The sequence below is a fragment of the Canis aureus genome, chromosome 2, assembly GCF_053574225.1.
Source record: "Canis aureus isolate CA01 chromosome 2, VMU_Caureus_v.1.0, whole genome shotgun sequence".
Lineage (NCBI taxonomy): Eukaryota > Metazoa > Chordata > Mammalia > Carnivora > Canidae > Canis > Canis aureus.
The window spans coordinates 59,973,616-59,997,718 of NC_135612.1; the positions used below are offsets into that span (position 1 = coordinate 59,973,616).

Sequence of the window (24,103 nt, forward strand, 5' to 3'; positions counted from 1 at the left end):
GGCGGCGGCGGCGGCGGCGGCGGCGGCCGGGCGCGAGGGCGCCTGCGTGCTGAGGCGGGACGCGGCCCGGCGGGCCGGCTCCGGCGGCGCCTGGGCGGGGCGGCGCGGTGGCGGCGGGCGCGGGTGGCGGTTGCTCGAGCGCGGCGGCGGGCGCGGGCGGCGGCGCGCTGACGGCGGCGGGCGCGGGCGCGGGCGCGGGCGCGGGCGCGGGCGGCGGGCGGGGGAAGATGGCGGAGCTCGGTAAGAAGTACTGCGTGTACTGCCTGGCCGAGGTGAGCCCGCTGCGCTTCCGCTGCACCGAGTGCCAGGACATCGAGCTGTGCCCCGAGTGCTTCTCGGCCGGCGCCGAGATCGGCCACCACCGGCGCTACCACGGCTACCAGCTGGTGGACGGCGGGCGCTTCACGCTGTGGGGGCCCGAGGCCGAGGGCGGCTGGACCAGCCGCGAGGAGCAGCTGCTGCTGGATGCCATCGAGCAGTTCGGCTTCGGAAACTGGGTGAGCGGCGACGGCACCTGCTCGCGCCGGGCTCGGCCGGGGGCGGGGGCTCGGCGGGCGGGAGGCGCGCCGGGGCCGGGGTGGCGCCCGCGGGAGGGCCGGTCCTGCCCGGAGCTGCCCGGTCCCGCCCGGAGGGGGCCCTGCGCGCCCTCGCGCCCCGGCTGCCCCTGCCCGGCTGTCAGGGCGGGTGCCCGGCGCCGCAGGTCCCCGGTTGTGCCGGGCTCCCCGCCGGGCCGGGACGTCCCGGAGGAGCGCTCGGAAGCCCTGAACAAAGGAGCACGGAGCTCGGGCGTTGGTCCCGGGCTTCGCCCCCGCCGCGGGGGCTGTGCGGAGGCCGGGCCGGGCGTGGAGGGCGAGGGGGCTCCTGTAGGCCAGCGGGGCAGCGAGCTGGGCCCCGCGGGAGACGCGGAGGCAGCCCCCCCGCCCACGGGACAGGAGGCTGCGGGCCTCGCGGCCAAGAGGGTGTCCACCTGCAGGCACCCGCGGAAGCAGGGAGGGGACACAGGACCCCGGACCCTTCCTCCCGAGGTCCTCCTGCTTCCCTGAATCGGGACTCACTTGGTTTGGCTGCCGTGTCTCCAGCAGCCCGCCCCTCCTCCTGGGCTCCCTGTGGAAGACTTTCCACACTTCTTCCCTCATGCCCAAGCCTGGCCTGCTTTCCTTTCCATAAAGTGAGCCAGCCTTCGGGGGCAAACCCCCCCCTTCTGCGGCCCAGGAATCCTTGCTCTTCTCTCAACTCTGCAGAGATGCACTGCTCCGCGGATCCGCACCTGAGCGCCCACATGGTGACCGCCATCCTCTGAAATCCTCTTTTTGTCTAGAAGTGCCTTGGTGCACCTCGGGCCTCAGCTCTGTGCACATTGTACAAGGGCTCTGTGGAAAGAAGGGCAAGGGGCTCGTCTCGTCTTCAAGGGGCTTACAGTGTCAGAACCGTTTGAGTTCCAGCCTTCCACAGAGAGCTGCTGGCGGACCTCCTCGCTGCTGAGCCCAGACCCAAATCTCCCACCACCTCACGCAGTTACGCAGACTGCAGACTCACGGCCATCCCTCCTCAGGTCCTCCTTCCAGGCTGCTGCGCCTTCGCCAGCATATGTCCAGAATCTAACCAGAGCTCACGACCTTAGTCCAGGCTGGTGTTTATCTCTTGACCACTTCTGGGGCCTCCCAACTGGTCTTCCTGCTTCATCCCAGTGCCCTCCAGCCCATTCCGAAAGCCATAATCAGAGTGATCTTTGAAGACATGTCGCATCACATCAGCCTTCAGTGGCTTCCAGGCCTCCTTAGGTTAAATTTCAGGGCCCACGATGATCTCAGCTGTTACCCCCTTGATCATTTTTTATTTCGTCTGCTTAGAGTGCCCTTCTTCCAGATCGTGGCTCGTGACAGGCCTTTCTGCTTCTGTCTCAGTGCCTCCAAGAGGCTTCCTCTCTCCACTCCATTCTCACAGCCCTTATCTCTATAGCCCTTGCTAAAAATAGCTGAGGTGGCCTGAGAGCTTCGCTGAGTGCCAGGCACTGTGCTGGGCAGCACGTGTCTTGTGACCTCTTCCCGGCGGCCCCGTGCAGCAGGCTTTGAACCGAATAGTTTGACGTCAGAGTCTGCTCCCTGCAGCTCGTCTACCCTGCCTTCTCTGCGACTCTGTGGGCACACAAGGGAGGACCAAGCCTCTTCAAGTGTGTTGGAGGAAGCGTGGGGCAGGAAGGGGGGCATTCTCTAAAGCAGTGGTTTTGGAACTGGCCTGTCCATAGGAATCACCTGGGGAGCCTGTTAAAATGCAGATTCCTACTCCAAGCTAGCAGCAATCTCAGCCATTGCAGGAGACAGAGCTGGAGGAGAGGGACTTGGGCCTGGGTGCTGAGGGTCCTCTCTGCTGAACCCACAGTGGGTGCTGGAGAACCCATGGTGGGTGCTGGGGGAGGCCGGAGATTCTGCATGCTAACCGCGCCTGGAGCGCTGCCAGGCTGCGGGCTCTAGAATCTAGCTGTGCTCTCTTGGGCCACCTGCTCTCGCCACTAGACTCCATTGTGCTTCACCCGAGGCGCTCCGCAGCTCTGAGATGTGCAGTGCCCTTCCAAGCGGATTCCCAGATGTGTGCCCCTAAGGGGTATGCCCCATGGACACCCTGTGTAGCCTGTGCCAGTCCTGAGTGACAAGTTAAAATACTTGTCTAGGATGCCCTGGTTTTACCATGAGAAAAGGTATCAGTTGCAGGCCTGATTCCCAAGTCTGGGCCTTAACCTCTTGGTGTAAGACCATTAACTACAGTGGGGCAGAGGCTGGGAGCTTACTGGTGCAGCTAAAGGTATGGCTAGCCTGGAAGGACTCCTCAGGGGAGCAGAGTGTTGACCTGGTTCAGTGGGTGGTCCACGTATGGGATGAGAAGCGGGGAGGTGACCCGGGGGCGGGGTGCAGTGTGGAGAGAGAGCACACAGGTCAGTGGCAGTGATGTAGAGGAAGGTGAGCCTGTCCGCTCTCATTTTTCAGTTGGCACATGTGACCTGCCCCCTTCGGGTGGCACTGCTTTGTGTGGGATTCATGGGGGTGGGGCGGTTTCAGCAGGCCTGGGGGAGAGGCTGCAGCTGAAGGCTGGGGCCATTTGCTCACATTCTTCCTGGGGCTGAAGTATGGGGTCCTCCAGGTGTGGGTGTGGCTGAGGGATGCTCGCTGTGAGCCCAGAAAGCTCTGACACCAAGCCCATGCCTTTGAGGGTGGGTATGGAGATGCCTGTGAATAGGACAGTGGGAAAGGGTTGGCAGGTGGACAATGAGCCAGTCACATAACCGGGGGTATTGAGAGCCTCGACGCAGCCGGTTTTGTGGTGGGTGCTACTTAGATTCAGAGTTAGAAGTTCCAGATCTCGCTGGAGAGTGCTGTGGTTGCTGAAGGAACGTGGCAGAGCCAGAAGTTGATGCAGGTCCTCTGACTCCATGCCCATAACCATCTTTTTCACTGGTTCACTGAGTGTGGGCAGACTCCCCTGAGGTGTCTCAGATTCCTGGGGGCCTCCTGGATCTCCTGAACTGGCATCTGTGTGCGTGAGGTCTGGAAACGTTTATAGAACGACACCCCCTGCCCCCACCCCACGCAGTTCCGATGGGGCCCTTGGAGCCCTGTTGGGGAAGCATGGAGACCTTCACTTCTCCCCGAGGCAGGAGGCCCTTCCGAGTATTGGTGGGAATGGCCCATCACAGGCCCATCCTGCCAGCCTCCCGACCCAGGGTTCTTAGTTGCTGTTAAGGGGGGGGGGGCGGTAAAGGAGGAGCCTGAGTGGAGAAAGTAGCTAGAAGCAATAGGGTTATGCAGGGCAGTGGTTTTCAAACTGCAGCATGCTTCACAACACCCTGGAGGGCTTGTGGAAACACAGGTCGTGCCCAGCCCCCCTCCCAGCTCTGCGTTGGTAGATCTGGTCTGTCTGGGATCCACATGAGAATTTGCCTTTCTAACAACTTCTTCCGGTCATGCTGGTCCAGGGACCCTACTTTCAGGCCATCGATGTGGAATAAGGCATGCCACTTTTTTGTTGTAAAATATACATAACATTATTTTACCCATTTGTCTTAAGTGAGCTCTATGCCCATCGTGGGGCTCGAACTCACAACCCTGAGATCAAGAGCCTCAGGCTCTACCAACTGAGCCAGCCAGATGCTCCTTGTTTTAACCATTTTTAAGTGTCTGGTTCAGTGACATTAAGTACATTCACACTCTTGGGGCCCCATCACCACCATCTGTCTCCAGAACTTTCTCATCATCACAGACAGAACCTGTTCCTGTTCTGCAACTCCTCCCGTTCCCCCCCCCCCCCCCCCACCATCCTTGGGGGCACCTACCACCCTGCCTTGAGTCTGTTTGAATTGACTGCTCTGGAGACCTCACATAGAGGAATTCTAGAATATTTGTCCTTTTGTGATTAGTTTGTTTTGCTCAGCCTAACACCCTCAAGGTTCACCCATGCAGTGGGTGTCACAGTGTCCTGGTTGTCAATGGTTGAACAACACTGCACTGTTTTTCCATCCATCTGGCTGCCGTGCATGTGGCTGCTCCGGCCTCTGACTGTGGGCGTCTGCTGGGCAAGCATAGGTGCGCACAGGTCTGCTGGAGCCCGTGATTGCCATTCCTGTGGCTCAGTATCTGGATGTGGCCTGGCAGGGCCACCTGTTTACCATCTTGAGGCCCCATTCTGCTCTTAGGCATGTCGTGAGGCTCTCTCTTGGGTTTATCTGACCAGAAAGGCTTCTGTCTCTTGGAGGGCCAGTCACAGTTGTGGGAGCTGGTGTATTCTCAGAGGTTAGAGAGGAGGTCAGGGAACCTGGCAGTGAGGCCTGCGGGACTCTCCAGGTAAACAGATCCAGTGAACAGGAGCCATGGCCAAGGTAAGGAGGGTCCTTGGAATGGCTGGTGACCTGTAAGGACAGAGGACAGCCACTGTTCAGAGGACAAGCCACTCTTTGTCATCAGCATCTGATGTGGGGCGTGGCACCGACCACCCGTGTGTGTGTGTGTGTGTGTGTGTGTGTGTTCGTTCGTTCACACCCCCCCCCCCCGCCCCCGCAGTGAGGCAGGTGGCTGTCCTCTTCCCTCTGAGGATGACCAGACTGCATCTAGAGCAACATAGGGGTCAGCCAGGAGAGGAGGGCAAGGTTGGTGACTGGTCAGGTGACACTGGGCCCCGCGGGTGCTTGTCCCCCAGCCCAGGAGGAACAGGCGGGTGCCCCGCTGAGCTCCCTGCACAGACACTGCCCAGGAGGGAGGCCACAGGGCTCTGGGCTGCTGCTGGATCTCCTGCTGCCACGGAGGCCGGCCCCTCCTCTTCCCTCTGGGCCTGAGCAGTCCCTCCTTGTCCCCTCCTTGTCCTTTAGGACAGAGCACCTCCCCCTGCTTCTCGTTCTTCCCGGTGCAGGCCTTGCTCCCTCCTGCTGCCTTGGGCTGCCACCTTGCCCAAGCTGCCCCCAGCTGTCCCTGAAGTCCCTGCTCACAGGCCCACTCTGTCTACAGACACTTCCCCCCCGCCTCCACCCCAGAAGCCGCAGGTTGGGGTGCTGGGCCTTTTGGAAGCTTATGTCCCTTTGGAGCTTCTCGCTTTGAAGAAGAAGGAAGCCCCAACTCCAAGTGCGGCTCCCAAGCAGTGGGGAGGAGAGGTGGCCCAAGAGGGGGCCACAGTGGCCCTCGATGCTCCTACATGGCAAGGGCACTCTGAGAAGCTAAAGGTAGCTGGCATTTTGGTGAAGGAGGCGGTTTGTACGTGAAGACTGAATGTCACTCTGTGCCTGGGAGGAGGCAGCTAGTGCAGGGCCCCTGCCCTGTGCCCCAGACGACAGAGGTGGAGTGGCTGAGCAAGAAACATGGCATGGTGGTTCTGGGAGTGTGCCAGCCGGGTGTCTGGCCTTGCTCTGCCTTTTTAAAGGATCAGGAGGCATTTGATCACTGAGGTCTCCCTGTGGTGTGCACTGTGTCACCACCGTGTGAGAGACCCCGCGGCGACAGGGCCAAGTGCTCTGGAGCGGGACTTCTATGGAAACCCTGGGGGCAGTGTCACCTGAGGTGGCTGTTCAGCTGAGCAGTGGGGCGGGGGCCACTGATCCGGCCCATGGGGCTGCTGGGGGCCTGAGCTAGATGCTGCATGCAGCAGCACACACCTGCTCACTGTGACAGGTTTTATTTCCTCCTTATGAGGCCGTGTAATGGGAGAGATCGCAGGCCAGAGTGCTGGAGCCAGAACCTGCACCCAGCCCAGGGCAGGGGGGTTAGCAAGGCTCCCAGAGGGGATGACTCGGGTGTAGGGGAGGCCTGCATCCAGCCCTGGGGTAGAGGGGTCTAGCACAGGCTCTCAGAGGGGATGACCCGGGCGTGGGGGGGCCTGCACCCAGCCTTGGGGTAGGGGCTGCTACACAGGCTCCTGGAGGGGAAGACTTGGGCATGGGAGGTCTGCTCATGGCTTCCCAGTAGCAGCGTTAGAATGTGTGCATCACTTCTTCTACTGTAACCATCACTGGGCGGGTAGCAGTGGTGCTTCTGTGATTCAGATGAGGAGACGGAGGCATAGAGGTTAAGTCAGTTGTCAGGGGTCCTCAGCCGCTAGAAGCAGAGCTAGGACTGGAACCCAAGCCTGCGCACACAGAGAAAGGGTGCTTCCAGCAGGGGTTCCAGAGTGTGTGGGGTCTGGCTCAGGCCCTCAGAAAGCACACCACGCAGACCTACCTCACAGGGCAGGGCGGCCTGCACCCTCAGACTTCAGGGACCTCGTCCTGCTGAACAAACATTTCTGGGGCTAACATAGAGTTACGGACTCAAAGTCTGCCAAGTAAAGCTGTTAAAAGATTGAAAAGATGCAGTTAATAATCTGTCACCATTTCACAGGAAGAAAGATGATCTTAGTACTGCCCACATAGGAGTGATGCATCTGGGAATGAAGGACTGTCCTTTGAATGGAAAAGTTTAGCTCTAAGGGAAACCCTGGTGGCGTCCCTGGGTTTTTAAAATCTCCCCTTGACCGTGGGCTTGCCCAGTGTGAGAGGTGGTGGGTGCACTGATGGGAGCCTCTAAAGGTTGGTCATCAAGGAGTGACTCTGTGGGGTTTGCACTCGTGGGGAGGGTGTGCAGGCACAGCAGCAGCAGACATCTGGGCGCAAAGCGGGAGGCGGCGGCGGGTGTGTGCAGGCCGCGGCACCCGGGCAGGGAGCATAGCAGCTCCGGTGCGGCCCACACGTTTCCTGGACTGTCCTTCCTGTCTCTGCTCAGGTGCTGGCGGCCAGCTCCCGTGAGCCATGAAAAGGCCGGAAGGAGACCAGACCGGCCAGAGAAGCCAGGGGAGTCCTGACTTGCCGGGATGCTCACTTCCTGTCGTGGGGAGCCAGCATCCTGGTGGGGGTCGGGTGACCTCAGGGAGTAGTCGATGGCCCGTTCAGTATCCTACAGTGTATTTGCCTTCATTTCCCAAAGGGCTCTAGGGAAGCAGCATACTTCTCTTTATCTTTCTACAAGGGTGTTTGTTTTGTTTTGTTTTGTTTTGTTTTGTTTTGTAATTTTATGCTTTTGTGAGCACAAAGGAACAGAACCTGTGATTCGGTTTCTGTGGACTGTGGGCTACTTAGCCGTGTGCTGCTGTGTGTTGGGGAAAGCCAGCTGTAGGATACAGTTGTGTTCCTTGTTTAATTTTAGTTGTACTTGACTCAAACTTGTCTCACTAAATCTGTTATCCCCAAGCCCACTTTGGTGCTCCTGCCTGCCCATCTGTCTGCTTATCCATCTGCCTGCCTGTCATCCCCACCATCTGTCTGTCCATCCGTCTGTCATCTAGAGTAAGTGGAAACTGTGACCTTGAGCACGTGATGGGGAGGCCTGCCCTCCCAGTGCTCTGCTGCTGTCATATGTGACACGAGTACAGTGATGGGACCTTCGTGCCCCTCGCAGGAGGTGGGCAGATCTCGTGTGACTACTGCCACATGAGGATGGGAGAAGACACAGAGTGTGGTGGGCAGCCTGCAGGCCTGGGGTTGGGTGCTGTAGCTCCTGCTATTTATAATCATCTTTGAGAGTATGTGTCTCACTGTAATTTAGCTCCATCAAACCTGTCGGTCCTCTGGATTCTTGTTGGAACCAGAGCTGTGTATTGCTCTCATTTAGACTGTTCCATGGTGATCTTACTCTGTTTCAAAGTGATTGAAAAATTAGGGTTTTGTGTGTTTTGCTGGGCCTTTCTCAGTGGTCATGAAACTGACATGGTGGCTCCCGGGGGCGAGTCGCCTCAGCGGCAGTTCATGGCCAGTGTCCGTGCTGGCCTCGGCCTTTCAGCTGTTGTTGGGCAGCAAGTAAGCTTGACTGATGATGGCGATTCCTAGGCTCCTGGTGACGAGGCGCTAGCCACTTTGATCTGTGGCTTCATACATACTTATAACCAGGGCCCATCCGAGAGCCAGAGTCCTCCTGTTTATGCAGAGAGGGTCTGGGCCACCGAAGTGCCGGTGTACTCGTGCAGCTAGCTGGCCTGCCCACTGGCCGGGTGTGGGGCCCAGGCTGCGGGCGTGAAGTGGGAGAGATGCCTTGTGTTCCCAGCTGCTGTTGCCAGTCACCCTGCGTCCCTGTGGCCCTAGAAGGTGAATGTTCGCAGAACAAGACATGGCTGTGGTACCTGCCTGTGGCCGTAGTAGAGCAACCCGTCCCACCATGGCCAGGGGAGCTTTTCCACACAGCAGGAGAGTCATCACTTGAGTACCCTGTTTTCGTTTCTAATATTTAGATGTAAATCTCAGACTTCTAAACAGATAAGTATAAGGAAGAATTTAACTTTACTTTTTTAGGGGCACCTAGGTGGCTCAGTCGGTCAAGTGTCCAGCCCTTGATTTTGGGTCAGGTGGTGATCTTAGGGTTGTGAGGTTGAGCCCTGAGTTAGGCTCTGTGCTCATTGTGGAGTCGGCTTGAGATTCTCTCTCTCCTTCTGCCCCTCCTCTACCTTACTTTTTCTCTTTCTCTACAAAAATAAAAATTTAACTTTATTTTTAAAACAATTTCTTTTTTATTATTTTTTAGAACAATTTTTATTTTAGATTTACTCAAAATGAAAAAGTGGTATGCAGAGTTCCTGTATATATTCATCCTATAAGCCTCCTGAAATATTAGCATCTTGCACAGGTACTGTGTGGTTCCAGAGAGTAGGATGCTGACGCTGACTCAGAGCCATTCACTTCTGCACAGACTGGCCTGGGGTCCCACCCAGGAGCCCGCAGTGATGTCGCTGACTTGTCTCCTCCAGTCCCAGTGGTTGTCTCTTGTGACTGTGACACGTTTGAGGAGTGCTGGCTGGTATTTTGTAGAATGTTCCGTAATTCAGGTTTGGCTACTGTGTGCTGGTGCTGAGGTGCCTGGTTCTGGGCCTGCAGCCGTGAGTAGTGTGGGACAGGGTCACTCTTCAAACACTCCTCCCATTGGGGGATTTCTCCTTACAGTTTAGAATTGGACACAATATAAAGATGAAAACAGGCCATAAGCAGGTGCTTAAGCACAGTGGAGTGGCTCCTTCCCAGCTCAGCCCTGCTGTGCTAGGTGGCCTCTATAGTGTCTGGTGGCACAAGCACATAGCATCTTGTCTTCCAGACCTTTTGCACAACAGCAGTGATGAGTACACCCTCTTTTGTGGTGTGTTTCCAGCTGCCTTGCGTGTGAGAGGGACCAGTTGCTGGGGAAGGGCAGTGTGTCCCGTGTGTCCTGTGTGTCCCTACTTGGCTCACTGTTCTGAGGCTGCCTTGCGGTTTCCATTCTCTGCTCTTGTTCCCACAGTGTCAAAGTTGATGGGAAGAACCTCCGACAAATTACATACTTTGGTTTGGTCAGTTATGATTTAACTTTACTAGTAAGAATCCTTCTGTTTTTCAGGATTTAAGTTTTATCTGAAATGTGCTCTGAGCATCCAGTGATTTTTGACAGGCAGATTGCTGAGATTCAGGGTGAGCATTTTGTTGGGAGGGCAGCTGGTGGTTCTATATCCTCATTGGGCAGCCCGCTCTACAGGTCTTCTCATGGGGCCAGGGGTGGGGGCAAGGCCTGGGGCCCAACCGCCTACCCAGGCAAGCCTGGACTTGCAGCTTAGGCACCCCCACCCCAGCATCTGGTGAAGGGGCACCCCAGGTATCGCACCCAGGAGGCTCCCTGGACACTTGATTCTGAATCTGTAGTGGCTGCAGGCTTGTACAGAAGCTACAGTGAGGAGTGGAGAAGTCCGTTGGCAAGGCTAGGCCATACCTCTGACTGCACAGTCAGGCACTGGAAGCTCAGACCAAGCACTTGGGCATTTCCACTCTCTGGACACCATCATGAGAAAGTCCTTTCCTCCTGAAAGAGCAGGTGTCAGGGATGGTATTTTTCCAGCAGAGCTCATCAGGGTGGAAGGATGCCCACCAGCCTTCTGGCCACTCTAAGTGGGACCTGAGCTGGGTCCCTCACTTGTGCAGAGTCCACTCCAGTGCACCAAGCCTCTACACCTTCTCAGTTGATGGTGCTTGGAGCAAGGGTAGGGCTGACTCCTGCCTCCTTTACTGGTACTAACTGGAGGCCCACAGATGGGAAGTGACCAGCTTGGGTCACACAGTGGCAGTGGATGCTGGGGACAGTTGTGACTTGGGTTTTTTTTTTGGTGATTTTTTTGTTTTTTGTAGGGTGGGGGGAGGCAAGTGTTCCCTGGGAAAATATAATGAACAGATTTGATGCAAGTAGTAATGTTTTAAAGAAGTTAACCTCGTACACAGTTCTTCCCCATAAGACCAGAATCTGGTGTGTACTCACCTTCCTTTTCTCCGATTCTCAGAAAGGGTTGTCCCCCCACTAGGTCCCAACACTGCCTGGGCCCCTGCCCTGGAGCCCTACCCTCAGCACTCCGCATCTGGGGGAAGAGTGCCAGGCACTCCGTGTGCCTGAGGCCAGACCCAGGAACGCTTCCCTCCCATAGCACCCAGTGAGTCATCTGTTGTCAGCCCGAGTTGATTGGCCGGTTTCTTGGAGTCCAGTTTAGCCTTTAGGGGTGCAGAGACCAACCTGATCTTGTGGGGGGTGAGAGTGTTGTGGCGCAGAGTGGCTCGTGTGGGGCCCCAGTGGCGGCCAGAGCCACAGAGCAGAGTGCAGGGTGAGCAGGGCTGGGGGCAGGGGGCTGAGTGGCTGCTGGTGAATGAGTGCGCATTTTGGGCAGCTACTTTGTGAAGTGGCTTTAGCGGTTGACTAAGGAAGAGGCCTCTTGGCAGAAGGAAAAGATTGGGGGAGTTGTATAATTTCCTCTCGTTAATAACCCTGGTGTTCATGGGTCACCTTCTGTAGGAGTGAGCAGCACTCGCAGTGTGTGGCAGGTTTCAGCTAGGGAACTATGGAGGCTGTCGTCAGTGACGGTCCCCACCCCTGCAAAAGGCATTTACCTGGTCCTCTGCTGCACCACCAGCCAGGAAAGGGACAGGCTGCCACCCCCTGCTCCCCTGGGGCCGTGTCCATTTTGGTTCCTAGAGGCAGGCAGCACTGCAGAACAGGTCTGTCCTGTGTTGGGAGCCACGGGTGGGGAGCCCTGGTGGCACCAAGAGAAGGCGGGGCACCTTGGGAGCTTGGGGGTCCCCCCCCCTCCAGTGCAGGGTGGGGCCGCGGCCAATATATGTGAGCTCTGCTAGTCCTTTGTAAGAAGGACCCAGGAGAGATGTGGGTTCCAGAGTCAGTGCCCCTCCCGATCAGGCGGGGAGCCTCCCGGGCGGGATCTTCCCAGAGCACTAGCCCACCCCCGTGGCTCCTTCTAGGGTCTACAACCCTGTGGTGTGTCTGGCTCCAAAGAATGCGCCATCAAATACCCTTTGGGAGGGAGGATGACACGGACTGGAAGGGGTCCAGGGCGGACCCTGGCGTTACCCTGACACTCGGAATAACCTGTAACCCCTGTCCTTATAGGAAGACATGGCTGCTCATGTGGGAGCTTCCCGCACGCCGCAGGAGGTGATGGAGCATTACGTAAGCATGTACATCCACGGAAACCTGGGGAGAGCCTGCATCCCTGACACCATTCCCAACCGGGTGACCGACCACACGTGCCCTGGCGGAGGCCCCCTGTCCCCCAGCCTCACCACCCCCTTGCCTCCCCTAGACATCTCGGTGGCCGAGCAGCAGCAGCTGGGCTACATGCCCCTGCGTGACGACTACGAGATCGAGTACGACCAGGACGCTGAGACGCTTATCAGCGGGCTCTCAGTCAACTACGACGATGAGGATGTGGAGATCGAGCTGAAGCGCGCGCACGTGGACATGTACGTGCGCAAACTCAGGGAGAGGCAGCGGCGCAAGAACATCGCCCGTGACTACAACCTGGTGCCCGCCTTCCTGGGCAAGGACAAGAAGGACAAGGAGCGGCCGGCCAAGCGCAAGGTCACCAAGGAGGAGAAGGAGCTGCGGCTGAAGCTGCGGCCGCTATACCAATTCATGTCGTGCAAGGAGTTCGATGACCTGTTTGAGGGCATGCACAAGGAGAAGATGCTGCGGGCCAAGATCCGAGAGCTGCAGCGCTACCGGCGCAACGGCATCACCAAGCTGGAGGAGTCCGCTGAGTATGAGGCGGCCCGGCACAAGCGCGAGAAGAGGAAGGAGAACAAGAGCGCCGCCGGTGCCAAGAGGGGCAAGGAGGATGGCAAGGACGGTGAGTTTGCAGCCATCGAGAACCTGCCGGGCTTTGAGCTCCTGTCGGACCGCGAGAAGGTGCTCTGCAGCTCCTTGAACCTGAGCCCCGCGCGCTATGTCACCGTCAAGACCATCATTATCAAGGACCACCTCCAGAAGCGACAGGGGATCCCCTCCAAGAGCCGCCTCCCAAGCTATTTGGACAAAGTCCTAAAGAAAAGGATTTTAAACTTCCTCACAGAGAGTGGGTGGATATCCAGGGATGCGTCCTGAAAGTGTGGGTTTGTGGGCAGCCACCAGGCGCTCTGAGCCCAAGGGACCCGGGCGAGGGAGGGAACATGCTTCCCCCCACTGTTGCTCCTTTTTTAAACAAAGCGAGTTCCTTTCTTTTAGGCTATAAATTCTTTTCCTGGTTCTCTGAAAGAAGCAATAGTAACGATTTTATGTCGGATCATGGGGGAAGCCGACATATGTATGTTTTAACTTAGTCCAAAAGTCATACCTTAAGATGACGATTTGCCTTTACATGTTCAGTTTGGGGACTATTATGAGATTGGGTCATTTCGTGTCTTCCCTTTGGTACGCAACTCTTGGGCTGCGGGTAAAAGGGGCAGCTTTCCGCCGGCCCCGGTAGCCAGCTTGACCCTGTGACATGATCTTTGGCTGGCTACCGGGGGCACCCCTGGCCCCCCCCCCCCCCCCCGGACACTCCAGCACAGCCCTAGCACGCCGCACTTTAGGTGGGGGCCAGGGTGGGGCAGGTGGGAGGTGAGGCTGGAGAACCACAGGATGTTTCCTTGGGAGCCTTAGAGGAAGAGTCAGGTCGAAGTGTCCACGTGAGCTTCCCCCTGACTCTTGGCATCGAGAAGCTGGAGCTTGTCCTTTGGAGCCCCAAACTGCCCCTTGCCTCCTTTGCAGGGGGTAGAGCCTGCAGGCTCACCTCAGGCAAGCACCCAGCCCCTGGGCAGGCTCCCTAGTATGTGGAAGGGGCTCCAGAACTCTGAGCCAGCTTTCCAGGGGGCTGCTGCTTGCTGCTCCTAATACTTACAGGACTAAGTACCCCACTTACTTGGGAGAACTCATTTTAGAAAGTGGAATGCTGAGTTCTGGAGTCCACTTCCTCCAGGATTTTCACCGTGGTTGCAATAACCTTTTTCACCGAAGCTCTAGCCTTCTCCCTGCAAGCCTGGCTGAGCGTTGTATTTCAGGGGGTGTGCAGTGCTCTCTGCAGCCCAGCCAGGCTGGACTGGGCTACCCCACAGCAGGCTCTGGCCAAGCAGGAAGGGAGCCTTCAGGGTGAGGCACTGTGTGTGGCTTCTCCGGTCTCGGTGTTGGATCCCTCAGCTTCCACTCCGCTTCCGCCCAGCCCTACTGTTTCTGCAGGGGCCCTCTTCTGTCGGGGGACACGGTACCTTCCTTCTAGAACTTGAGTCAGTTCTTTGCCTTCCTGCTGCTCAGGGTTGGTTCTCATGGTGAAGATCCCACTTTAGTTGGGGTGACTACAGACCCCCAGCACTCCCATTCTTCGGGGAGCTCATCCTGCAGCTCCTGCCCCATAGCGACCAAGAGACTGTTTACCTCCCAGAATGTTTGGGCTTGAAATTACATTAAAGTGAAGTTATTTGAAAGACAAAAAGACCCTCATCATTTCCAAGGACTTAATTAAGGTGCCTTTTCCTTTCTTTTTACATCCTCCTGTCCCCCAGGGTAAATTTTTCAGCATTAAATAAAACATTTCAAATACCTTGTCTGTGGCTTTAGTTGTAAAGTATACTGCATGCTGGCAGGAAGTGTTCCTGGTTAGCTCAGCCCAGGAGTTTGACAGAAGAAACAGCGAGCAGAGGTAGGACTCCTGAGGCCCCTCCATGTGTCCCCCTGCAGGGTAGCTGCTGTCCCCAGAGTGCCGGTTGGGTCTGCCACTGAGTGGTGATGGCGACGGGACTTCGTTTTTACAGGGTCTTAGCCAGTGGTTCTCACTTGGGCTTCCTAGACCAGCAGCGTCTCTGCCCTGGGAACCCGCTCGCAAACCTTAGTGGGGGGCCTTTGAGCCGCTGGGATGCTGGCTGGTTGAGCAGCGCTAGCTGTAGCTCCTCCGGGGCTTGTCACTCACCTATTTCCTCCATCAGGTTCCTGGTTTGGTGAGGTTCTCAATTTGGTATTTTATTATGAAATGGTTGCCCAACTTAAGCTTGAGAAGCACAAGGTCCCTGTAAACGAGTGGCCCAGGCTGACACAGGCTGTCCAATGGGAAATTCTGTGCTTAAACAGGTTTTCAGTATGTTATCTTTTTGGGGGTATGAAGAATTTCTTTAGGTTTGACAGTCTTAAAATTCCATGAATGTTTAACTTAAAGTATTAGCAAGCTGTCACATGGAAAAGGTCACTTTGTCATTGGCTATCTCTTACCCCCTTCCCTCCAGCTCTGTGGGCCACATCAGGCCTTCTCATGGCCCTTAAACCTCCATATTTAAAATGTGTCCCCTTAATTCCCAGAAATTAGGGTTTTTCAAAATTTAAACTGTCTTGGAGTCCAAAAACCTAGATAATTCAGCCACTCAAAAGAATGCTCTCTGGATGGCCCACATTCCAAGGATATGTAAAAACGCTAACTACGATTTTTATCATTCTTTACACATTCAACAAGTTGGGAACAAAGCAGTGTCATTGCTGCATGTTGGCGCGAGCCAGCTTGCAGGGTTAGGACGGGGACAGCATGTGACAGATTTTAGCTCAGCACTTCTGTGTCAAACCAGTTTTTCCTCCAAAGTAGGAGTTAAATTTGCCATTAGGCAGAAATCCCTTCACACCTGCCCTCCTTCCCTGCAAGCGGCAGTTCAGCTGGGAAAGGGCAAGTCTTGCACAGATCCCGGTGGTGAAGGCCCAGTTGTCTGCACCAGATGTTGACGTCTGGGCTGAGGCCCGGCAAACCCTACGCCCTGGACGGGAATGCGGTCACCAGGTCTGACCCCCCAGTGGAGGCAAAGCACATCCCCATCTGCCTCTGCAGCCTCCCAGTGATGGTGGTTCCAGCTGGACAAGGGAAGGGCTGCACACACTCAGAGAAATTCACTTGAAAATTACTTTATATAGTTTCAGTTTCAAGGAGTTGCAGGAAGGTGAAAGGAGAGCCTCACAGCTACACAGATGAAAAGTGGAGCTCTGACCCCAGTTGGGTTTTCTCAGTGCACCACACTGCCTGCAGTTCTGGGGCAAGTTTTTGACCAAGAACTTGAGATTGCTTAAAGGAAAAGAAAAGAATATTTTGAAACGGTATAAATTAAAATTTTAATTTTAGGAATACTATCTATATCTGAAAATTACGAGTAAACTGCCCCACCTTCTTTATGCAGTGAATGAATTTAATAGCATTGACCTTCAATTGCAGAAGTACCTATTAGCAGAGACTAGAAGGTGGTATTTTCTCTGCTTTATGACAGATTGCTCATTTGACTCTGTGTGAATGAGGAATGGCAGGGCCTACGGTGCGGTGTAGACCCATGGGTAATCTTGCCCAGCTTCTGAGTGTGGGCAGGCCCTTGCCTGGTCGCCAACCCGAGGCGCTGTGGGACATCTGCCCCCAGCAGAGGCCAGGTCCTGGGCCAGCCTGTGGCAGGAGGGAAGCTAACATCTGAGCGCGCATCTAGTGTCAAGCACTTCGCTTCAAGATGTGAGTGTAGAATGGAAAAGCTAAGTCACGCTTAGTGGAGGTGGGTCTCCTCCACCCAAGGACACAAAATAGCTTCTAGAAAGTAGGAAAATAAACATAGTAGGGTTTTAATCCTCTTAAATAAAATTTAAAAATTAAACATTAACATTTAAAGTACACCAAGCGAGCAGTCCTCGGATTTTGAGAAAGTCCATCTTATAAGGGAAAATACCTTCAGGTCTCCGGTAAGTAGCTAATAGAGATCTGAAAATTTCTACAAATGGATGAACAACAGGGCAAAAAAGATTTTCTCAAATTCAGTAACCAGCAAAATAAGGCGGTTGAGACCTGTTGAGATGCATGTGCTCACTCCCGGTCTCCTGGGGGAGCCGGGGCTTGGGCATTTCAGCAGCTGGGACAGTAATGAACTATAACTGAACTAACACGTGTTCTTCAGCAGGGGCATCAAGAAGCTTTTCTGGGCGGGAAGGAACGTGCTTAGGGTCTCACCTTCCCTTCAATGAACGAAGGTATGGGCTGAGCACCCAGGACCCTGTGTGCCAGGGTGCCGGAGGGCCTGGTGAGGCTGGGTGGCCGGCCAGCCAAACAGCAGGGTTCCCGAAGGTGTTTTATTTGTTCATGGGATTTGGATACCACCAGGCTTTAAGCAGCTGGAGCTTTATCCTTGACACCCACAGTCCAGTAGTGACCCGCCGGCCTGTTCTCTAAGCGTGCGCAGCTATTAAAGGTGTATTAGAAATCAATGAACAGACTCCCAAATTAAAGTTCATGAACACATCTGCGCAACCGGCTTAATTTTCTGTTTAGCCACTGGTTACTAAAGCTTTCCAACAAGGTTTGGGAAAGGGTCAAAAGTACTCATAGAGAAAATGAACCAGGCTTTCAAGAGTGACAGCAAGTGATTACAAAAACCCCATGGAAGCCCTTCGGAGGCAGCTAAGCCTCCTTCACCACCCCCACCAGGGCAGGTCTTAGAGTGCGCCCATGCAGCTTGTACCCCACTTTGCTGACCAGTGCCACCGTGCCTGGCTCCTTCCCTTCCACCGGTGTGTGGAACAGGGCCTCGTGCTCGTAGGGATCGAACCTGGCCCCTACGGGGTTCAGCCGGAGTAAGCCATGCTTTGTGAACACCTTCTGGATCTGGACCTCGGTCATTACGAGCCCCTCGTAGAGGTTCTTCAGGTGAGGATTGTCGTCTTTAACCTCTTCCTTTGGGACACTCTGTGTTGCTTTCTCCAAGATGTCCGCGACCTCCAGCAAGTCCTTGCAGAAGCCCTGGATGCCTAAACAAAGTGAAGATACCATCATTCGCATTCCCTATCACCGGCAGGGGGACTAGAAAGCTCTAACACCCTGCCGACCTCATGCACAAACTATTGAAAAATAACATTTCAAACTATTCATCTGTCCTCAAATTTCAAAGGTTTAAAAAAAAAAAAAAAAAAAAAAAAAAAAAAAAAAAAAAAAACCTACCATAAAGCCCAAAAAAGAGATCTTTTCTGGGTTTAGACAACAGCTAATTAAGAACAAAGACAAACAGCTCCCAAAGGGCAGAACCATCTCGCCATCAATCCTGGCCCAGGTGAGGACACAACACCTTAGCCACAGGACACCTCACCCCCAAGGACATGATGCCGAGGGAGGGGCAGCTGCCCTGCCAGCACTGTGGGGTCCAAGTTCCCAGGACACACCGAAGCCTTAACCCTAACCTAACCGGAAATCATTTATGAGAAGTCAAACTTCAAGGCAGTGTATTGTATCAAATTGCTTGTGGTTTCAAGAAAAGGCTATAAGGGATGCCTGAGTGGCTCAGTGGCTGAGAGTCTACCTTTGGCTCAGGGCGTGATCCCGGGTCGGGGGATGGAGTCCCACATCGGGCTCCCTATGGGGAGCCTGCTTCTCCCTCTCCTTCATGTCTCTCATGAATAAATAAAAAAAAATTTAAAGACTACAGATGCTAAATGGAAATCAGGGGTGACCGGGGGCTCCAAGTGGGCATCTGCTTCAGCCAGGCCAAGACCGGGCACAACTGCATCACCTCACACTCAACTCTGCAGGAGGCAATGCCAGTGTACAACTTTCTTGTCACAATACTTTCCCCTCCTGCTTTAAAATGAAACCGGAAAATGTCTGCTTATCTGATAAAATCATGGGCGTCTATCATGGATCAAGCGTGTACCAGTTCTCAGGATGGTCTGCCCTCATGGAATGTATGGTCTGAGATAGGCATCAAATAATCACACGAATAGACGCAATTACAAATCCCACCTCCACGAAGGAGCATTCCTCAGGGCTGAGGAAAGATTATACCAAGGAACTTAATCATTTAGACTTAGAGACTCAGAGAAGTCTGTGAACCAAGGCCTGAAGAGTTATCGAAACATTCAAGGACTAAAGGACAGCCAGTGCACAGGAAGAGGCAGACTCAGAGTAGCTGAAGGTTCCAGGTGGAGTAGCAGAATGTGTGGACGTGGTGTGGTCACACTGTGCGGGCATACCTCACAAACACTGCAGTTCTAGCTGCAGACACCCCAACACAACAAGTATCTCATAGAGGGAGTCAAATGAATTTTTTGGTTTCTCAGTACATACAGAAGTTATGTTTATGCCATAGACTATTAAGTGTGCGGTAGGTAGTATGATGTATAAAAAAATCACACATACCTTAAAAATATCTTTTTGCTTAAAAAATGTTGATTATCATTTGAGCTCTCAGTGAGGTATGACCACAGAGCATAACAAATATGGTAATAATGAAAAGCTAAACTACTGTGAGAATCACCAAAATGTGACACAGAGACACGAAATGAGCAGACATTAGTGGAAAAAATGCTTGGTCGACACAGGGTTGCAACAAACCTTTGATCTGTAAAAACTGCATTATCCATGAAGCACAGTAAAGTGAGGTAAGGCTGTATTCCAAAATCACTTTGGCTTGGAGTGTGGCAGGGTGAGTACTGACGCCGCCTGGGATCAGAGTAATGGCAGTGGAGGAAGTGGACAAATGGGGGGCCAGCCACTCAGGGCTTGTGGGATTGGGGAAATACGAGGATGAGGGACAGGAACTGGTCACCTCAGATTCCTGCCCTAAGTAAGCTCCAGGAAAAGAGGACACTATCCTCTACTAAAATAAGGAAGAAAAGCAGACAGAGGGAAAGTTAAAATACCCACAAGACATCCAGGGGAAGACAATGGGTAAACGACAGGACACATGGGACTAGAACTCACTAGAAATGTCGGAGCCTCAACCTGTGTGTGGGTCTGATAGAGGGCAGGCTGGGAGCATGTCGAGAGGAAGGGAGGCCTGGCCCCGCTCCCCAAAGGACCCAGACATCTAGAGGCCAGGCCAACAGGAAGCCAACGAATGGCATTTCCAGAAAGAGGAATAAGAAGTATTTCCAGAAGAAACTCATTACATGCTAAATGTGGCAGCACAAGACTGGATCTTGGTTCTCATGTGTCTGTACTTGTGCGTCTGTCCTTGGGCAAGTCTGTGACATGTTGCTGTGAGCCTGAGGGGCTTCTTCAATAACGTGGGAGAATGGTGCCTGCCGGTTCGAGCAGACGGTTCCATGAGGACTCAGACTGCACCTTTACATTTAACTGACACACCACAGGCGTGGTGTCGAGAGCCCTGGCCTCAGCATGGCTACCGCCACTCCCCAGCTTTGTGATGAGCGGCAAGTCATTTAAGCCTCAATGGTCTCAAACGTAGAATGGGAAGGACGGTGACAAAAGTGTCCAAATACTGACATTGCTGACAGCATCTTAGATCTTTTTAACATGTTACTGCTAAGTGAGCTCCGGAAATGACCATCAGTGAGGCTGACCTGCTGCTGAGATGATCTGCAGCCTCAGATACCCTCAGATTAACCCAGGTCTTCACGTGGAAGAGCGACACACACTCTTCACTGAAGGAATTACACTTATAATTCTAGAGGCAGGTCACAGCTGTAAAGACCCACCTTGACTGGAGGGAACACACCCAGTAGCCTCCCCACCTTCCCACCTGGCTGATTCTGTGGTTCCACATCCACAGAGGTACCCCGCCCACGTTCCCTGCCCCTATTTTTCTAGGATCAATATCAGATAGTGTGTCTAAAGTTACCATATAATTTTGCCTCCTCCACTAATTTTTGGCTCCTCTGCCTCAGGTTTTCAGTGTCTGCCAAAGCTCGCTTGTATTTCTCCTAAAAAAGGGGCAAAGAAGAAATTTACATGAATAAAGCATGGCACAAAGAAAGCAAATGTGAGAGGAACAAATTCCAAGTCCAAGTAACATCCGTTATGATATATGACATCTTAGTCTTCAGGCAGCACAGCTTACTGAGAAGCAAGCAGTTTTGCTGTGTCGCTATTTCCAATGAGGGGGGAGTAGGGGTTGAGGGGTCACTTCCTTGTGTAGCCTGCAGTGACCAGCTGGGTAGGGATATCATGGTTCTGACAGTCTCACTGGCCCGTGGATGGACCACTTACTCCCACAGAATTTTCAAGTTCAGGGAATCCGAGAATGCTGGTCGGGGTGGCTGCACCCAGATCCCACGCCTCCAGGAGAGGTTCAGGAGAACCACCAGCCCACAGAAGACATAAAACCCCATCTGTGAGCCGCTGGTATTCTGACTGTTGCCCAAAGGCTGCGTCCCAACACTGAGTGGGTAACAATCACCCAATGCTGGCACCGTCTCCACTTCTCACCAGTTTTCCTGTCATGCTGCTCACCTCCTGAGCACTTCTATCAGAATGCAGACCCACTGCTCCACGTCTCTGCCCTTCACCCGTCCTCCATCTGCAGGTGATTCTAGTGCAGTGGTGAAGAACAACGGTCCTGAGGCTCAAACCTGGGTTCTGCCACTCGGTAGCTAAACAACCTGGGGAATGTTACCTAACCTTTCTGTGCTTCAGTTTCCTTGTCTATAACCAGGGCTCTAACAGTTGACTCACAGTGAGGATTAATATCAATAAGGTGGTTAGAATAGGGCCAGCATAGAGTGTTTGATATGATCACTTTCAAATATTTAACTTGATTTGTGCCACCTATGCCTTTTCACGTCAAGTAATAACGCATCCTTCTAACTAGTTCACAAATCTCCTCCCCTCATGAGGGCACCACATAACCACACCTCTGGCCCCAATCCATCTTCCCCTAAGACCCAGCTTAAGTGCTGCAGTGCTCTTCACTTGTAAAGACTGTCTCAAGTCTCAATTCAATATTATCTAGGCAGCACGTGAAGACTCTCATGACAGAACCAAAGCCACATAGTTCTTAGAAAAATGACCAAACTCATCTGGCCAGAGGTCATCTGAAGAACCTCCCCTGGAGTTCAAAAGATCACACTTCCCCACAAGAACCTGCGTGACCTTACCATGGTCTCCTTCAGCTGCTCTTCTAGCTTGACCTTCTCGTCCATGAGTGTCTTCTCTGTAGAGGGAGTATCTGTCTTCTGTTCATTTTGACCCACATCCTCTTCCAAGTTCCGGCCATTCTTCTGTTTTGTAGCTGTGCACAACAGCCGAGGAGATGGCCTAAACCAAGTCCACAACACTATGAATCAAGACTATGGGTTTTTTGCTAAAAAGTCAGATGTTTAATTTCAGGAATTTGAGATAATTTAAAACTACATGCTACTGACCTACGGGGGAGAATTTATCTTAGATCTAATAAAAGTAAATGGTACATTATGTACACAAGCAGCTAACTTACATAAAATCTTCTGTAATGTGTCTAAACTAGTATGTCAGTGTACCAAGGCCATAGTACTAACCTCTTCTTTCCATTCCACATACCTCCTCCTGAGAGATGGTCATGCAGAACCATCACATATTGATGGAGTAGCTACTATTAGAGATGAGGCCCAGTGCTGATGTTGATGACAAAGATGGGCTGGGCAGAGATCTCGCCCCTAGGGTACTTACTGTCAAAAAAGACATCTACAAAGTACTATAATTTTGGGTTTTAAAGTGATAAAAGAGGAACCATGCTTTGGGAGGCTCAGAGTAGCACGAAAGGCTTTGTACAGAGGTCCTCTGAAAGATGTGTATAAGGAGTCAGCTTTGGAGGCTGGAAAGCTGGGGGATGTACAGAGGGAAACAAAGAGCACTAAACCTAATACTGGAAGTGACTCAAGATGTTATCCAATCTGATCCCCACATGAAAAAGGTTACGTGGTTAAGTCCAAGGTCACAAAGTTACTAATGTATGACAGAATGGTTTTAAAACTCAGATTTCTTCTAAAAGTTCTTCTCAATTGCACATTTCAATCTGAAAACAAACTACAGTCGATTTTCTTCCCAGATTAAAGGAAACTGCCTCAAAGACTAGGAGAGCTATCAGTACAGAAAACGTGTACAAAGACATTTCTGGCAGCACTGGGCAGCAACAAGCTGGGGGCACCGGACTGCACTGTGCTTCCACAGTCTGGAATGCAGTGCGGCTGCCAAAGTGGGCGTCAAGCTATCGTCTCTGTGATTCGCTCCAGGTGTGCTGTGCAGTCAACAATGCGATTCAGGAAAAGGGACAAAACACGAAGCCACTTCTGAAAGGGCGAACCAGAAGTCCTGTGTATGCAGACCCGTGTCTTGGGCCTGGAGAAGAACCCAAGGATCCACCAGTCGGTCACTACCGGGCTGGAACGCAGGAACCTCTCTACCATATTCTGTGATTTAAAAAAGCTAATAACTTGACCGTGGTGCGATGCGGGGTGTGGCGTCACAGCCGGCACAGCCATCCCGCCCGCGGAGGCGCCGGGAGCAGTGGGGTAGGGACGCAGCAGGGCGGGCTCGGACAGGGAGACTGAGTCAGAGAGCCCGCCAGCCCCTCCTGGGAGCTCACTCCCCGACGTGAGCCCCTTGCCACAGTACTCGCTGTCAAGGCCAGAAACTAACCCTACCTCGGCGACGCTTTCCTGGCGATTAGCTCAGGTAGCAAAACCACGAGTTACGTGGCCAAAAATAAAAGCCTCTCCCCCAGGCACCCGGGCGGTCACGGCCCTCCGGGTTACCGCGTCTCACCCCCCGCCGGGTGTCCCGCCCACGCGGGTGCGCTCCCCCGGCCCAGGGTGCCGAAGCCCCGCCGCACACCTCACGGGGCAGGCAGGAGGGCACCGGCCGCCGAGCCTCCGCGGCGCAGGGGAACGAGCCCGAGCGCCCCCCGCGGCCCCCGCGCGCGACCTGGCCTTGGAGGGCCGCCGGGCGCCGGGGCGCGAGCGGAGTGCGAGGGGCCGCCACGCGGGCGGGTGGGCGCCGGAGGCCCCGGCCGAGGGGCAGGCGCCGGGGGGGGGGGCGGCTTGCTCGTGCCGACGACGCCCGCTCCCGGGCCCACGCGGCGCAGGGCCCCGCCCGAGGAGGAGCCGCCCTGGGGACCGCGCCTCTCCTGGGTCACAGGCAGCCGGGCGCCCCTCACCTGAGACACAGCGCCAAAGCCGGGACGCCGTGCCGCGCCAGCCTCACGCACCGAGCCGCCATGACTGTCGTCGCCGCCGTCGGCACTGCGCACGCACCGGGCATGCGCGGAGGCCTCTGGCTCGCCCCCTCGACGGCCTGGCCACTCGCGCAGACCCGTGTCTCCTTCCCCGCCCAACCGCGTGTCTCCAGCCATTCCGGAGCCGCTTCCCCTTTGATGGACAGACGGTGCTACCCAATAATTGTGGGTCACTGCACAGCTCTCCCTCGCCCCGCCCCCTCGCCGCCCTGGTGGGCGGGGCCTGGGGCTTCCGGAGCCCCAGAAGGTGAGGAGGTGAAAGGTCAAGGGAACTGTGGGAGGAGACGCTCGCGGGCGGGGCGCGGTCAGGGTGCGACCAATGGGGGAGAAGCGTGG

General features: G+C 54.5%; 2 protein-coding genes across 2 annotated transcripts; one reads left to right on the top strand and one right to left on the bottom strand.

Annotated features, from left to right (window-relative positions):
* The first annotated feature begins 188 nt into the window (after nt 1-188).
* TADA2B (transcriptional adaptor 2B) lies at nt 189-14,371 on the top strand. The gene is made up of 2 exons (XM_077875034.1): nt 189-497; nt 11,904-14,371. Exons 1-2 carry the CDS (start codon nt 228-230, stop codon nt 12,894-12,896), a joined length of 1,263 nt encoding a protein of 420 aa, XP_077731160.1. The 5' UTR covers nt 189-227; the 3' UTR covers nt 12,897-14,371.
* A 2,678-nt stretch (nt 14,372-17,049) lies between these two features.
* On the bottom strand, nt 17,050-23,848 carry GRPEL1 (GrpE like 1, mitochondrial). The gene is made up of 4 exons (XM_077875050.1): nt 23,690-23,848; nt 21,654-21,813; nt 20,399-20,480; nt 17,050-17,573 (listed from the first exon to the last, which is right to left on the bottom strand). The coding sequence occupies exons 1-4, from the start codon at nt 23,791-23,793 to the stop codon at nt 17,227-17,229; spliced, it is 693 nt and encodes a 230-aa protein (XP_077731176.1). The 5' UTR covers nt 23,794-23,848; the 3' UTR covers nt 17,050-17,226.
* Nucleotides 23,849-24,103: the final 255 nt, after the last annotated feature.